Below are 17,175 nucleotides of genomic sequence, written 5' to 3'. Positions count from 1 at the left end.
AACAGAGACACAGAAAGAGAGAGACAGAGAGACAGAGAGACAGAGAGAGACAGAGACAGAGACAGAGACAGAGACAGAGACAGAGACAGAGACAGAGACAGACACAGACAGACAGACAGACAGACAGACAAAGAGAGACAGAGAGACAGAACACAAAATGACAGTCTTAGCTGTGATGGTAGAAAGATTATTTTTTTTGAAGAAATGAAGTATTATATCACTGGCCTCAATTCCAATTATTATCTCTAAAATCTGGTGAAGGAAAGTAAGCTCTTCCCAGTGAGGCCCTGACCTACCTTTCCAATCTCGTAATACATTGTGCCCGTCTTCCCACACTCTTTGTTGTTGACTGTTTCTCAGTTGTGATCATCTCTTCATGACTTCATTTGGGGTTTTCTTAGCAAAGATGTTGGAGTAGTTTACCATTTCCTTCTCCAGCTCAATTTATAGCTGAGAAAACTAAGGTAAACAGGTGAAGTGACTTTCCCAAGGGTCACACCACTAATGTCTGAGATCAGATTTGAACCCAGGAAGATAAGTCCTGACTCCAGACTTGGTGCCCTACCCACTGCACCCCCAGCTGCCTCCTTCACTCTAGAGACTTGCCAAACTGATCTTATTGTCCATCACACAGGCCATCACATCTCTCACCTCTGTGGTTTTGCCAAGGTTCACTCATGCCTGGAATCTAGTCTTTCCTCAGCAATTACTCTAATTGAAATCTCTATCTTCCTTCAACACTCACCTCAGATGGTATTTTCTGTATGAAGCCTTCCTGGATTCCCCCAAATAGTAGTAGTCTCTGCCCCCATACTGCCTTGTGTTTCTTTTATATTTATTCTGCACGTATTTTGAAGGGCATATTCGGTTCTCCAATGGAATGTCAGCTCTTTGTGAGCAGGGTCTGTTTCCTTTTTATCTCTTTATCTGTATTATGCAGCAGAGTGACTAACACATTGTAAGAACTTAAATATTGATTGATTGATTAAAAATCTGAAAAGGGAAAGTTCATTCAATTCATTTGATAAATTAATGATACCCTCGTCTCCTTTCCTTTCAAGGAATGAGTATATGGGGACAGCTAGATGGCACAGTGGATAGAGCACTGACCCTAGTCAGAAGATCTGAGTTTAAATTTGACCTAAGACACCTAATTACCTAGATATGTGACCTTGGGCAAGGCACTTAACCCCATTGCCATGCAAAAAAAAAAAAAAGAAAAAAGAAATGATTATATGTTTTCATTAGCAGCTGAAATACTACATCATCTCCTAGACCTTCAAAGTGATGCTTATTAATAAGGAAAAGAAATCAATATTGTAAGGTTTGCAAAGTCCTTTCCTTTCAAAAAGTAAAACAAAACAAAACTCTGATATTGGTAGTATAAATAGGACTAGCCATACATCTCAGGTGGGGGAACTGAGTCTCAGAAAGTTTAAGTGTCTTCATTCATCATAGTCAATCAGATAGAGTCAGAGGAGAATTTAATTCAGGTGGTAGGTGGCCCTAAGATATTTGGTCAGAAGACCTGATTTTAAATCTGTTTTGCTTCCTATCTATGTGATCTTCAGCAAATCACCTGATCTCTCTAGGACTTCATTTCCATTTGTGAAAAATGAGGAAATTGAACTAAATTAGCCTTGAAGTCACTTCCAGTCTTAAGGCTGAATGTGAGGGGAGCTGGCATGACTAAATATTTCATCTCTCTAGATTTCAGGTTCCTCATTTGTAAAATGAGGGAATTAGATTAAATGAACATGAAGGTCTCTTCAAGCAATGACTTTATTAGCCTATGACCAGCCCAGTGTAGATGAACTTGGCTTGGCAGAGTTAATATATTCCTCAAATATACAGTTATTCACTCTAGAATAACAATTTCAAATAGATATGAATAAGTGCAATATAATCTTATTCCTGTTACTGCTATCTATATAACTATGGGGTAGCCATTTAACCTCTTTTTTTCTGCAGAATCATAGGCTGGGGCTCAGTGGACTTGAAGGACTTCAGCAATTTAAATGTATAATCCTGGGGCTTTCCTCAGATGACCTTCAATTTCCTCCTCTCTATAAATGGAGAGCTCTGGACTATATAGCCATGGCTTCAGATATCCTTTCTTTTGATTTTAATTTCCATTTTTGTCTTCAAGGCCAGGAAGAAGTAAAAACCACCCTCTAATTATTAAAATAGGAGTCATAGACTCTCAGAGCTAGAAGGGACTTTGAAGAACGTTGTTTTAATTCAGTCCTCTCATTTTAGAGGCAAGGAAACTAAGACCCAGAGAGGAAATGACATGCAAATAATTGCAGGACTGGTGAGAAACCAGACTAAGATTTGGTCTCAGACGTCCTGATTCCTTTCCAATAAGCTTTCCATTGTGTCATCTCTGACCCTCTCAGAGGGATCACAGTGAAGACTCAAATTCTGGTCTTTCCAGAGCCTCTGGGTATGAATGACTGATAAATCTCCATCATATGTTTCTTACTTCCTTAATTCAATAAGAGGAAAAGAGAAGCAGTCTACTAGGAGCCAAATCTGCTAATCCAATACAAGTCACTGAATTTCCATCTCCTTCAACAGAGTGCCTTGATAAATTTTATAGCAAGTTAAAATTTTCATTATGTTGCCTTATATACTTAACCGTCCCAGATTTCCAAAAGTGGTAGGACTGACATTACTGCATGGGCATGTTCAGACTGAGCTTTGATTGCCACACCTGAGGAAGGGTGGTGCCAGTTTTCTCCTGCCAAGAATAATCTCCTAACAATAACTGTGTATATTTCTATCGTGTTTTAAAATTTGCAGAATGCCTCCCTGCCCATGACCTAGTAAGGTGGATTCCATCATTCAATCAACAAATGTTTATTAACTGTCTACTCTAAGAGACATTGTGCTATGGACCAGAAATACAGATTCAGAGAACAAATGAGTGCTATTATCCTGGCAAAATCAAGATTCAAATCCAGAACTCAGATAGTCTTGGTGTGCTTTTAATGACTAGTTCTCTAAGTGACACTTGCAGATTCCCCTAGAAGGAAATTATTCCCTTTTGGAAAAACCTTCTTATGCGATAGGTCAAAGCTCTCCTTCCAGTTTAGGAAACAGAGGGTTAGTTAAATTAACTGATTGTCCAACATCACAAAGCTAATAAATGTGAACTAAGATAGGAACACAGTTCTCTCTTTTTTTTAGTTGGTTTTTGCAAGGCAATGGAGTTGAGAGACTTGCCCAAAGTCACACAGCTAGGTAATTAGTAAGTGTCTGACGCTGAATTTGATCTCAAGTCCCCCCGACTCCAGGACCTGTGCTCTATCCACTGTGCCACTTAGCTGCCCCCACAGTTCTCCCTTGACTCCAAACTGAGCACTTCATCTGCTAAATCATGCTGAATTACCTTGCCCCAAATGGCGTGTGGTGGGGTTTTAGTTGTTCAAAGTTGAAAATGAATCGATGGAATCTGCAGTGTTTTGATGCTTGGTTTCCCTCGCCTGTAAAAATAAATGAGTTGGACAAGCTAGTCATGCTTTCTTCCAGCTCTTAAAAAAATGTAGAATAAGTGGTGGCATACACAGTCTCTTTCAAAGGAAAACAAATATTTCTTCAACAACTTACTACATGAAAGGGATTGAAGAAAGGATTGGGGATACAAGGAAAAGTCCAAAAGACCAGGAAGGTCCCTGAGCCATAATTGCTCTTCCTTCTGACTAGAGAAAATAAAATTCCACCATTAAAGACTCATCTCTTTGGACTTTCCAAGCTTTTGAATCTTTATGAGTCCCTCTTAATATGAAATTACAGTGGGAGGGATAATAGTTTTTACTGAGTTCAATAAGGATCACTAAACAGATGACTGCATAGGGTCAAATCTTTCAGGAAAAGGTATCCTAGATTGATTCCTGGAATAGAAAATGGAGATCTACCTAAACTGGAGACAAAAGGATGTTAAATTTTGCCTACTTCCCATCTGTGCCAAGGAACAGGCCAGGTGGAGGAAGAATGACGAAGCAGGAGATAAAGACAAAAGGAAGAAAGGAAAATCTATGTTTTGTTAGGGCTATACAAACTCTGCTCAATGGATGGATGGATGGATGGATGAATGGATGGATGCATAGATTTATGGATAGATGTTTCAATGGATGAATTAAAGAGTGGATGAAACATTTATTATGGTAGCACAGTGGATTAGAGGGTTAGACCTGATATAAAGATCTGAATTGAAATCCTGTCTCAAACACTATCTGTGTGACCCTGGGAAAGTTATTTGACCTTTACAAGCCTCAGTTTCCCCATATGAAAAATGAGTGTAACAATTCATCCTACCTTACAAATGCATCAAATATAGATAGCATATGTAAAGAATATTGCAAAATTTTAAGTCAAATACTTTTATATAAATAATAATCATTATTAAGATAGGCACTATTACTGTGATTAAATGCTTACTATCCACCAAATACAATATACAAAGGAATGAATGCTTGTTAAGTCAAATTGAATTTAATTCAGAGGAGAAGCTATATCGATTTCTTGATTGTATTGTAGTAGAAATTCCTTTCATATGTGGGTTGAACTAAATGGCCACTGAGGTTCCTTCCATGGTTTGGTGAAGTGAATTGAATTGAATTGAAATGAAAGAAATATGTTTTGTGCCTGACTCCCAGAAGGTTCTTTCTCTTCAAAACCTTTGAATGATTGACATTAGAAATAGCTGACAGACCCCCAGAGACAAGTCAAGACTACTTCTAATTATCAGAATGTTACAATGCTATTAGAAGAAGGAAATTCAGATTTGTCTCCAGCATTGATGAGTGTCCCTACAGCATAAAAATGAACCCAGGTACAATGGACTTGATGAGCATAGATTAAGAGAGTGGAAAATTATGAGTGGGCTTAAGGGTTTACAGGGTGGAAGGGTTAATATTAGAACAGGAAGGGTGTTTAAGCCTATAATTTTACCAAAAAATGGAAGTTCAGACTAAACTAGAATTCAGACCAACAGACCAATTATCTTTCCTCACGATCACTCTATCATGCTAAAAAAATATTTGCTTTCTCTGTCTCTGTCTCTCTGCTCCTCTCTCTCTCTCTTTCTCTTCTCTCTATCTATCTATCTATTGATCTCTATGTCTGTCTCTCTGACTCTCTATCCCTCTGTCTGATTCTCTATCTCTCCCTTTCTCCCACTCTATGTCTCAGTTTCTGTCTGTCTCTCTCTCTGTCTCTGTCTCTCTGTGTCTTGGTCTCTCTCTCTCTCTCTCTCTCTCTCTCTCTCTCTCTCTCTCTCTCTCTCTCTCCCCCTCTCTCCCTTGCTCTCATTTCCCCCTCACTGTTTCACAATCATTTTGCTTTGATGTTTTTAATTTCATTACAGTACACATAGAGCACCTACTCTGTTTGAGGCACAATCTAGGTGTTATTAGATAATCTGGCCTATTTGCCAAAGTCAATCTATTTTTGATGATTCAAGCAATGGTACATGGCTATCACACAGTTGTTAATGGTGCCTCCCACAAATAATTTCATTGTGTACCATTTTTGATAGTCTTACCCATATTCAACTGGCAATATAATAATATCAGTAAGAGGCAATGAGAAACAGTGAATTAAGAGCCTTGAAGTCAGAGAGACCTAGGTTAAAGTTCTGCCTTTGACACATACTGGCTGTATGATGCTAATGAATTCACTTAACCTCTCAGTGCCTCTAAACAACCCTCTGAACCTATAAATCAAACCCTCTGAACCATGAAAATCTTACTTGTTAGTGGAAATATCTCATCATGAACTGCCTACACCAAAATAGCATCAGATCGAGTTAAAATTATATTAATTCGAACAATGGGTTATCCTCATCACCATTATCTTTTAAGAGACCATGAAATCATTGAAAAGATACTGATTTTGAATTCAGAAAGACCTAAGTTTAAGCCTTCCTTTGTGGGATCTTGGAAAAGTCACTTAACTTCTTAGGACCTCAGGTGATTTTTGAAGAGTAATAGAGAGGGTACCATTGGTGGAGGCAGCTCTAATAGCTGCAGAATTCCACATCCTCACCATATTGGCATCATGTCTACCCATCTTTACTTACATGGAGTTCTTTCTTGATTCCCTAACCCTACCTAGTGTTTAGTTTTCTAACCTCCCCCTATAAATTTAATTGAATTTCCTTTTGTATTTCCTTATCTATGTACAACTTACTTTCCCTCAGGACATGGAAGTCTCTGTTGTGAAGGTTTTTGTCCTATGTTCTTAAAGAAGATCATGACCTCATGGAGGTGATGTCAAGAAAAGCACATAGGGGTGGCTAGGTAGATTAGTGGATAAAACACAAGCCCTGGAGTCAGGAGTACCTGGGATCAAATCCAGTCTCAGACACTTAATAATTACCTAGCTGTGTGGCCTTGGGCAAGCCACTTAACCCCATTTGCCTTGCAAAAAAAAAACCTAAAAAAAAGCAAATAAATTGAATGGGGGTGGTGCTAAGTCACCAGTCTCACTTTCTCCTCCAGAGCCATCTGGGTTCAGTGGCTAGATATAATAAATAGGGATGACTAGAGATGGGCCTGGATGTGAGGTAATCAGGGTTAAGTGACTCGTCCAAGGTTAGCAGCTAGTAAGTGTCAAGAATCTGAGGCAGGATTTGAACTCCTGTCCTCAGGATACTAATGCCAGAGACACCTAGCTGCCTGGTGGTGCAAGGTCAACAGAGTAAACATTGTGGGCAATAAATAAATCATCATTAAATTGAATTATTTTCAAAGCAATTCAACATAATAATTTACTTGAGGTTTTATCTATTAATCTTCACTATAACCCTCTAAGGTATATTTCATTATTACCCCATTTAATAAGTGAGGAAATTGAGTCTCAGGGGAGATGTGACTTTCCATGGTCACATAGATATTAAACATATGAGGTAAGATTTAAACTTGAGTCTTCCTGATTCCAAGTCTAACACTCTATCCATTGAACCATCTAGCAGCCTAAGCATCATATATACCAAATCAAAATAGACAATTTCTTAATGAATAATGTTAGAACACATATGATGCTAAAGATATGCTGAACCAAATTTTGTATTTGTTTGATTATTTTAAAAAAATTTCAATTTTAGGACCTTATGGTACATCAGAATTTCTACAGAATCACAGAAAATCAAGAATGGTACAGTAAATTAGTACTGCAGTTCAAGAATCTAGGTTCAGTTCCACCTTTGACACTTCATATTTGTGTCATATTCAGAAAAATCACAAAATTCCCCCTTCCTCAGTTTTCTCATTTATAAATGAGGGCATTGAGCTAGATGACTTTTGTTTTTGTTTTGTTTTTTTAGGTTTTTAGCAAGGCAAATGGGGTTAAGTGGCTTGCCCAAAGCCACACAGCTAGGTAATTATTAAGTGTCCTAAGGCCGGATTTGAACCCAGGTACTCCTGACTCCAGGGCCCATGTTCTATCCACTGCACCACCTAGCCACCCCAAAATGACCTTTGAGGTTCCTTTTAGATCTATGATTCTGTGACTTCTCTACAAAAGGAATTTAATTTTAACTTATTTTGTATCGTGGACCCTATTGGTAGTCAAGTGAAGACAGAAGACCCTTTCTCATAAGAAGACCCTTTCACATAAGACCCTTTCAGTGTCTTTTCTCAAATTAATAATTGGAAGAAATATTGTTTCTTACTTAGAAGTTAGTGAAAACAAAGATATATAGATATTTTCCTATCTGAATTTATGAATCCCTTGAAATTTATCCACTGACCCTTCTAAAACATAACCTCAAATGTTCAGTTTTTTTCCCCTTAAAGATCTTTCAGGTAAAAAAATTCATTTTTTCCCAAGGTAGACTTACCCACTTTGAATATTTCAAATTGTTACATCACACCAGAGTTGCTGATATGAAATATCCACACATTGAATCAGGTTTCCCCAGTGGGTTAGGTAACATAATCCATCTTCCACATGATGCCCCTCCTTGTACTTGAATAACGTTCTTTTATTCATTTCCCCAAAATGTGTCAGTGTTCATTATTGACAATGTTCTTGACATAAGGAAATACAGAGATTTTTTTAAAGAAGCCATAGCTTCAAGAGCTTATCTATCTAAAAGAGAAACTTCCAATATAGAAATCTCAGTTAGTATTGTCCATATATGCTGTAGAAGCATAGATAGGTTCCAGGTAATACTAATAAGATTGAGATCAAGCACAAATGGTCAGTCTAGAAAACAAGACTTGAAACCATTGGTGTTGGGTCCCTATTGGGAAAAGCCATAATATTGTCAAATATTAGCACAGTGACTAGCACATAACTCTGCATGCCCAAACTTCCAGCACAAACAACACTGATATGACACCAATAACCTGATACCCAAGGCCAGTGCTGAGCAGAGTAAACTCAGTAATAAGAAGAAGAAGAAGAAGAAGAAGAAGAAGAAGAAGAATCTTAACTAAAATATGCTATTGCTCCTCCTCCCTTTGTCTACTTTCTATAATGACTACATGGATTTGGGGGGTTTTAGAGGGTATCTAATATGATATCTAGCCACCACTCCAGACTACTTCAATATAAGAGGCCCATTTTGATCACTAAACTAAATCTATAATCAATCTGGGGTTCCTGGCCTCTTTCTTTGACGTCATATTAGACCTCTTGTCTGGGGAAGTCTTGAATTGTAAAGAGAATTCTAGACAAGACAATTAGGTTTGGTGATTTTGCTTCTGTGGTTGGTTTTCTGGCTAAGTAAGCATCAATAGGTATATCACATCCATCCAAAATGATTCAGCAAATTTGATCAGAATTTTTGGGAATCCAGGGCCAAGATGAAACAGCCCCTTGAGCAATCCTACAAATAATAACTAATTGCAATATTCACCCTTCTTACAACTGATTCTTTGCATATCTCTGCCAACAAGACCAATAATACTCTGCAATTAGATGTGACACAATGTGGATATTTAGGCCACTTGAATGGAAAACACTGTTTTCACATTATTGTCTAATTCTTTGAGTTATCTGAAATAATTTTTGCTCATTTTAAAAACTTATTTAATTCTCTCTCTCTCTCCTTTCTCTTTTTCAGCTTTTTGCAATCTTTGCATTTGCAACATGTGGTGGCTATTCTGGCGCACTGAGATTGAGCGTAGATTGTGCCAACAAAACCGAGAGTGACCTCAGCATCGACATAGATTTTGCCTATCCTTTCAGGTAACTCCTGGCATTCTTTGAAAAGCCTGCTTTCCTTTTTCTATATGTTAAATCTAGATACATTCAGAAGTTCTAGGAATACCTGGGAATTTCCTTAGGGATCAATCTAAACTTAGGGAGTATCAAATCACAAAGTATGAGTTTAGTGTTCCCCTCCCAAAGGCTGAGGGGGATATTTTCTTTTCATAGGATCTATATGTAAAGTTAAAAGTCATGTAGTCCAACCACCATTATTTTATAGACAAGGAAACTATGGATTAGCTCTTGACATATAGGCAATAAATTATAATCCAAAACCCAAATACAAGTTCTCTCCCTCCAAACCTGCTTTTTTCCCATTGTGCTGTAATGAGACAATATTTAATATCCTCAAGGAATCACATCAAAAGTAGATAGACAAAAAACTGGCCAGATAAGATATAAAAGTCAATCTGTTGGTGATCGCGCATACATTTAGGATATTTCTGTTACTCTGATTGCCATAAGACTGGCAGGCCACTAGGGACTTGGAAATCTTATGAAGTCACAGTACTAGGCTAGAACTATTTATGGAGTGCTTTTAGTATCAAGAGAGATGTAATTATTAATTTTAATTCCTTTCCAATCTGGTGGTACTCAAAAGATTCTTCAGATGACCAATGCTTGATCCTAATATTCTGCTCAAGAAACCAGGCAGATCATAGAATCACAAATTTCGAGCTGAAAGAGATTTCAGAAACCTTTTAGCACAATATTTTCATTTTACAGATTTAAAAAAAAATAAGCCCAAAGAATTTAAATTTATTAACTAGGGCACACAAATAATGAGGGGAGGGGTAAGATTTTAAATCAATCGATGCTCTTTAGACTATGCCATGTCACATGAATAAAGGATCAATTCCAATCTAAAACAATAATAATCTTGTTAGAAACTGCTGTTTATGATTCTAAAAGGGTTTATTTTCCTAGGAGAAATTTTTTTGCTTCACTTCCTGACCATAAAATTTAGTGTACTGACCCTAGCTAAAGACCCCACCTTGGGTATTGTGGCATAATTTGAAACACCGGCTTCCCAAAATTTTAATATTCTGATGAATTTGTTCCATGACTACCATTTTGTTAAAAAAAAAAAAACAAATATGTTATTCTAAATAGTCCCTATATATTTTATTATGATTATGACTGAACTTCTTTTTTCTTTTTTTTTTTTTTACTTTGCAAAATCTTATGATTTTATTTTTGGTTTGAATCTCAAAATTGAGTTACCACCAGTTTTAAGACATCTAATTCAAAACAGTTATTTCAAGAACCCTCATTATAAACGAATCTGGACAGTGAAATACTGGTCATTTAAATCATTTAAAAGTTATTTTCTTCTAAGACATTAAAAGTTAATACCACTGACATTGGTATTAATTTTAAAAATCACATCAGAGTGTTTATTCATCAGCTTCTGACAACTTAGTTTATTGTGTACCAAGGAAGACAATAAAATCGGCTGCTTAGTTACCTGAACAAAAGCAATTAGTTTTTAAATGACATATTCATTGAAGCGATTTAATAGGTCATCAGGCTTGTCAGAATATGCAATGATGTCATTTTAGGACATTTAAAAGAGTTATAAGTTATATGTTGATTCTTCTATCTACTATCAATGCCAATAATATGCAACAAAAGTATCAAACCTTTAGCCCATAAAACTCCCAACTATGACGATTGAAATGTTAATAGAAAAGGTTCAGCAAAATAAATAAAAATGGGTACAACAAAGATATATTGTTTTGTGATTTTCTAAGCAATATGCAATCTGTGGCAATCTATTAAGGTTTTTTGCTTTTATTTTTGTGGGGCATTGGGGTCAAGTGACTTGCCCAAGGCCACACAGCTATTGTGTCAGGTGTCAGAGGTTGGATTTGAATTCATGTCCCCCTGTCCCCTGGGCCTATGTTCTATCCATTGTACCACCTAAATGCCCTAGCATTGTTTTTATTTAAGTTTGATACCACTGATGGGCAGCAAGTAGCTAGACTTCTATGTCTACCATACTAAGAACAAAAAGTTATGAAGGAAAAGCTATTGTTATAATATGAGCCATTTAAATTCAATATTATTTCATTTTTTCCAGTTAACTATAAAACTTGTTATTTTTTTTATTTTGTAATTTAATGAAGGAGGTATAATCAGGGCTTTGCAAAATATAAAGTGCTTCTCTAATATGTAATATTGTTGTGATTCTTAAAATGCTCAAATATCCCATTCATAATAAAATTCCAAATCCATGCTGCCACCAGAAGTTTACTCATCTGGCTGACCAGTGTTGCATGAATACACATATTATAAAAATATTGGAAGAATTGTGACACCAAAAGAGTCAAGAACCATGTTTGAAAGTATCTCATGGATTAATATCCAGCTACCATGAGAACTATCAGTAATCTACTCCTTAGTGGTCCATTGGAACTATTCAGTTAGGATTGATTGGCTTGAATAATATCAGAACTTGAATTCTGACTGTTTCAAAATAGATTGCATCTCCATAAGCAGGTAGAGAAGAGTTTCAATGATTGAAAAAAGAAAGCATTCATTAAGTGTTTATTATGATCCAAGAACTGGGGATATAATTCCAAATTGAGTCTACAACATCTTTACATGAATTCTTAGCTGTGAATTGTCCAAAAGAGAGAATGGCAGCCCATAGGATCAAAAACTTCAAGCTATAAGAATCCCAGAGACCATTGAATCCAACCCCTTCATTTTATAGATTAGAAAACAGGCAGAGAAATTCAATGACCCCAGTATCATATAGGTCATTAATGTCTGGGGAGGGTCTGAAACAAAGTTCTCCTGCCTCTAAATCCAGTTCCATATCAATTATTCTTGCTATAATGTATGAGGGGAATACTGGTCATTAACCAACATCAAGTCAAATTCTATTTGTATAAATACATATTTTATATATGGTAAATTTTGGTGGGTAGAATATAAGCTTCTTCTAAATTTGGAATGAGTTGTATACATGTGCATATATGAAAACACTGATAACTCAATAGCTATTGGTGTGTTTATGACTGTGTATATGAATGGAAAGGAACAGAGAGAGAAAGAGACAGAGAGACAGAGAGAGAGAAAGAGAAAATTAAAATAATACTTTGAGAGACACTGTGATGTAGTCAATAGATGACTGGTTTTGGAGTCAGAAAGACTAACAGAATATTAAAGACTGACATCATGATGAGGGCTGTTTAATATAAATTTTTTATAGATAGCTAATAGTTTCAGGGGAATCAAGATCTCTCCAAATATTCCATTTGGCTTTTCAAGGATTATTCTATCTCTTTTAGTCCTCCTATGTATGTGTCCTGTGGGCCTTTTAATCACTCTCCAACTATGGTCAAATCCATTGTTCCCTCACAACATTGAATCAACTCCATGAAGAGTATGCTAACTGATAAATGGTGATTCAGCTATACAGATAGATGGGCAAAAGAGATGATGGTATGAACCATTTCTGATCATTTGAAAATGACTGACCTTCAGGAAGTGTTAGATTTTGTCATCCAGAATGAACAAGTCTGTTGCTGTTTGTCCTTCATGCTCAAAGAGGACTAAAATGACACCATGATGACAAGGTCTATGTACAATGCGTCAGACCAATATAAGCTCAAAGGGCTCCAACACAAGTTGGCCACATAACAGTGAATGTGTTTGAGTCCCACTGGTCTCCTACAAGTCCCGGTAGAACTGAGTTAACTGCAGAACAACAATTCACATTATGCTTTGCCAACTAGAGAATACTTTCAATCTTTGATTCATTCCTTACAAAATTAAATTAGTAATTATTGCTCTAAGTCAATAATATTAAGATTTGTGACTCATAGAGAAAGGAAAGGCATTTTTGGATATTATAATAGGTTTTACCTACACTGTAATTTCTTTCTGACCATCTCCCCCCCCCCCCAGTGATAGCCTTAACTGAAGTCTATGTTTAATAGTCCCATGTTCATTAGTGTGCTTTGATAATCACTTTTATTTTTACTTCATTAAGAAATTATGATTTTCCAACCAATTTTGACTGATCATTAAAGTAAAACAATGAAGTCTTCTAGGAAGAAAAGAATAAAAGGAGAAAGGAAGTAAAGACCTGCAGTACCTTTGGACCTCAGGGTAGTGGGTCAGAGGACAAGTCACCATCATCCTTCACAATTCATTACTTCTTTTGGTATGTTTTGGTACAGGAAAGAGAATTGATGAAGTGAAATGAGCACTGAATATGGCTGTATTTTAGCCCTGGCTCAATAGACACTTCTGATCATTGACAATTCCATCACCTTGGCTTGTGATTTTCTGACTTAGCTGACATGCAGAATAGGTATAAATGGACAGCAAATAAGAAAGATACACTTTTTCTACTCTTCATCATTATCAACACTGTCAGAAACAAAATTTAATTTCTGAGATCCATAACTTAGGGAATCACTGAAAATGGCACAAAATATAGGTGGAGTGAGTGTCTCCAATGGCTTTTTTTCATGATTCAGGTAGGGTAATGTGTTAAAGGCTTTTGTAAGCATAAGACACAATACAGATATAATCTATGATTGTTTAAGTCACTTGAGAATGGATTTTCAAGATATAGATCAAATAATTTCCTGTTTGTGTGCCTAAGCTGTTTTCTCCATAAAAGAAAGTGATTTATAAGGTAGCTTCCATCTCCAAATCTATGATCCCTGGGATTATCAAATCTTCGTAGACATTGTAGTTGGCTAGGTCTTCATTCATACGTGAACACCAGAGCTCATGATGGTAGACATGGTACCATCATTGTTATCTATGGGATGGTATAGTCCATGTTTTCAAAATGCCCCGCACTAGCATTATGTGATGAATTACAGTGTGTCAGAAGCTGCCTCAATGATTATCTATTACAACCTACACCTAAATCACAATCAGAAATGACAGATAGTCATTTATCTTCTACTGGAATTCCTTGATTAGTGAATTTGAGTGGCTTATTCTGCTATTAAATAACTTTAATCATCTCAATTTTTTTCTCTTACATCCTTATTTAGGCCAGAGGATCAACCCTCTTTATGAATTTTAGACATTGTCCTAACTGGGGGTTCTGACTGTTGTGATTGTGTTAACTTTTCATTTGCTGTAAATGCCATAAAAAAATTCAAGAAAGGGTCAGAGAGGACCTGGGGACCTCTAAACTAAATGAAGCTAATTTTTATAACAAAGTATAGCTGATTGGTCTCTACAAAGAAGGAAGCAAAAGTTGATCAGTACTGACTGGTCAATGCTACCTTCCATAGAGACATCCCCTGAGAGCAAAGTTAGTTATAACTGTTTCCTTGATATACTCCTCATTGCTCCTAATTCACCATGCCACTTTGATTGTCTCATCCATTTAAATTTCTCTTCTAAGAATGTTTTGTATTTGTTCAAAATAATGCTAGGTTGTATAACAACAAAACAAAGTTCTTGTTTCTGAAAAAATTCTGATAAATTTCCATTATACATTTGGCATAGGGCAACAGAAAGAGAACTTCCCTTGGAGACAGAGGGATTTTTAGTATACATTTAACCTTGAGCAAGTCACTTTTCCTCTCTGGACCTCAAGATTTGTTGTTCTTGATGTTTTTTTAATTTTAATCTGTAATATGAGAAGATCGGATTAGCTCATTTTATGAAAATGAGAATTGGGGCTCATTCAAGTGAGAGGTCAGAGACCCCATGATTCGGTTAAAGGAGGTTTGGAAGAAACAATATTGAGACTCATAAGTTGGATAAACCAATAAAGACTGAGAGAATTCCACAACTGGAAACAGTAGGACATCCAGGAGCTAAGAAGAATATGCTAGTGAAGAATATGTGAAAATCTGTTCATACTGTCGAGTGACATTAGAGTATTCTGACAGAAATAGAAGCATCCATCCCTGGAGATGACTTGAAAAAAATAGGTTTAACCCCCCTGAGAGTAGTGGAGTGAAGATGATAGTACCTGAACTGAGATAATAGTCAAGAGATCAAGAGGAAACTTCAGTGAATAGAGACAAGGTATAAGGCCAGATCCTAAAACTGGGGTCTAATAGCATAATGGAACCTAGTCAGACCTTTCTGGCTGCCGTGAGCTTGAAGCACCTATCGTGCTGGAGGTTCTTGTATTTTCACTGTGGATTTGAGGGGAGCAGAAGTATAAGAGTTAGTTTCAGAGTTGAATCATCAGTATATATTTCAGTGTATAATTCAGTGACCCAAACTGTGGAAATTAGAATGATTCAGAAGGCAAAGGAGATGGATAGATTCTTATAGTGGCAAATAGCATAGATCACCAAATCCACCTTTTAAAATATAAAGACACCCTATTTAAGTTTCTTAGATATCTTCACATGATAATAGCTAGCATAATAGGTTACATTTCTATAGCACTTGAATGCTTACAGACATGATGTATATTACCTAAATGAATTTTCACAGGTCTAGTAGTTAGATATTACTATTGCCATTTTATAGATGAGGAGAAAGGGAAGGTAAAGGAACAATCATTTATATAATACCTACCATGGAGTACATCGTATATACTCTAATAAGAACATTTTACAAATATTTTCTTTTTTGATAAGGAAAATGAGTCTGAGAAGGGTTACTTCACTTACCCAGATAGAGTCTCTATGACAGGGTTCCAATTTAGGCCTTCTTGATGTCTGAAATCTGATTCATTTTACCCTTAGAATCAATTGATTATGAAAATTCATGATGACAAAAAATATGAATTGTTAATGTCCATGAAGGTTTTGTATTCAATTAGTTCTACCATGTAGCACCTTTTTCCCCCCTTCACCAGACATATTGGTATATGGAACTATAAGGAGATACTTCATTTAATATTGCAAATGGGTGCCTTTGTTTGAAATTTATAAAATATTAGTTGCCTGAGATCCTGAAGAGTCCAGTGAGCTACCCTTGCTTTTAAATTTATTGTGTATTATTACCCACTTTGGAAAAAAATAGACATATTTGGGTAAGTGGAATAGGAACTTGGTTGTGATGACAGGAGGTCCAACAGATGACTCCCCCCCCCCATCAGTATTTAGACAAGGAATATTTATACAATAAGGGCAGCATTGAAATTGAAAGGTCCAAGGGGAAGCAGGATTTGCAGAAGCCATTTACAGTACTGTGCTGAGGAAAGAAGAATGGATTTGAAGTCAGAGAACCTAAATTCAGGTGTAAGTCATTAGACTGACCACCTGCATGACTTTCAGCAAATCACTCAGTGTCTCTGGGACTCAAATTCTTTATCTATAAAATGAGGTCATTGGACTGTGATATCTAAATTGCTTTTCAGTTCTAAGTTTAGTATCCAAGAAACTCAAAACCCTTAACCCCAAATCAGAAAAGTCTGGAATAGAGGGGAGAGGAGAGGTAGAGGAAGATTCTTGAAGTAATTACCTACGTGATATTTTAATGCTGATGGTTAGTTTGAGTGGTGTCAGGAGGTAAAAAACCCCCAGGGAATGCAATGAATGATCATTGAAAGAATTAGCTCCAAGAAAACAAGAAAACTAGAAAGAGCAGACATCAGTAGATGGAAGCCAAAAAGCCTGAGGTAAGCAGCAATGTTGGTGCTTCAGTGGTCAGTGGCAGATGGGTCACTGAAAGAGCTGATAGCAACAGCAGCAAAGTGGAAGCACGTGACAAGGAGGAGCTGGAGCTACGTGGCATTGACATTGGAGGGTGGCACCTTCATGGAAGGCAGATAGACCCCAGTATGACTGTTCCAGGGGTGAATCAAGACAGACCTCCCAACTCTACCTCATATGGTGTCTTGAAAGTATGAGTTTGGGTCATTTATCATCTCCCAACCTGGTAGGAGGTTGTTCCCCTTTCTCCACTAGCATGGACTCGGCAAGAGAGGAGAAAGAGTTGTTTTATAGCACTTTTGAGACATTACAAATACTTTTAAAGGAAAGAAAATTTCTGTGTAAGAGA

General features: G+C 36.7%; 1 protein-coding gene across 1 annotated transcript in view; it reads left to right on the top strand.

Annotated features, from left to right (window-relative positions):
• Window positions 1–17,175, top strand: part of SYNPR (synaptoporin) — a 365,523-nt gene that overhangs the window by 234,193 nt on the left and 114,155 nt on the right. The window contains exon 3 of the mRNA XM_074196086.1: window positions 9,077–9,201. Coding sequence (XP_074052187.1) covers window positions 9,077–9,201 — 125 coding nt within the window. The remainder of the gene's footprint in view (window positions 1–9,076; window positions 9,202–17,175) is intronic.

Source organism: Macrotis lagotis, chromosome 8, assembly GCF_037893015.1.
Source record: "Macrotis lagotis isolate mMagLag1 chromosome 8, bilby.v1.9.chrom.fasta, whole genome shotgun sequence".
Lineage (NCBI taxonomy): Eukaryota > Metazoa > Chordata > Mammalia > Peramelemorphia > Peramelidae > Macrotis > Macrotis lagotis.
Note: the sequence above shows the minus strand (reverse complement) of the source record. Positions and strands in the feature narration are given on the sequence as shown.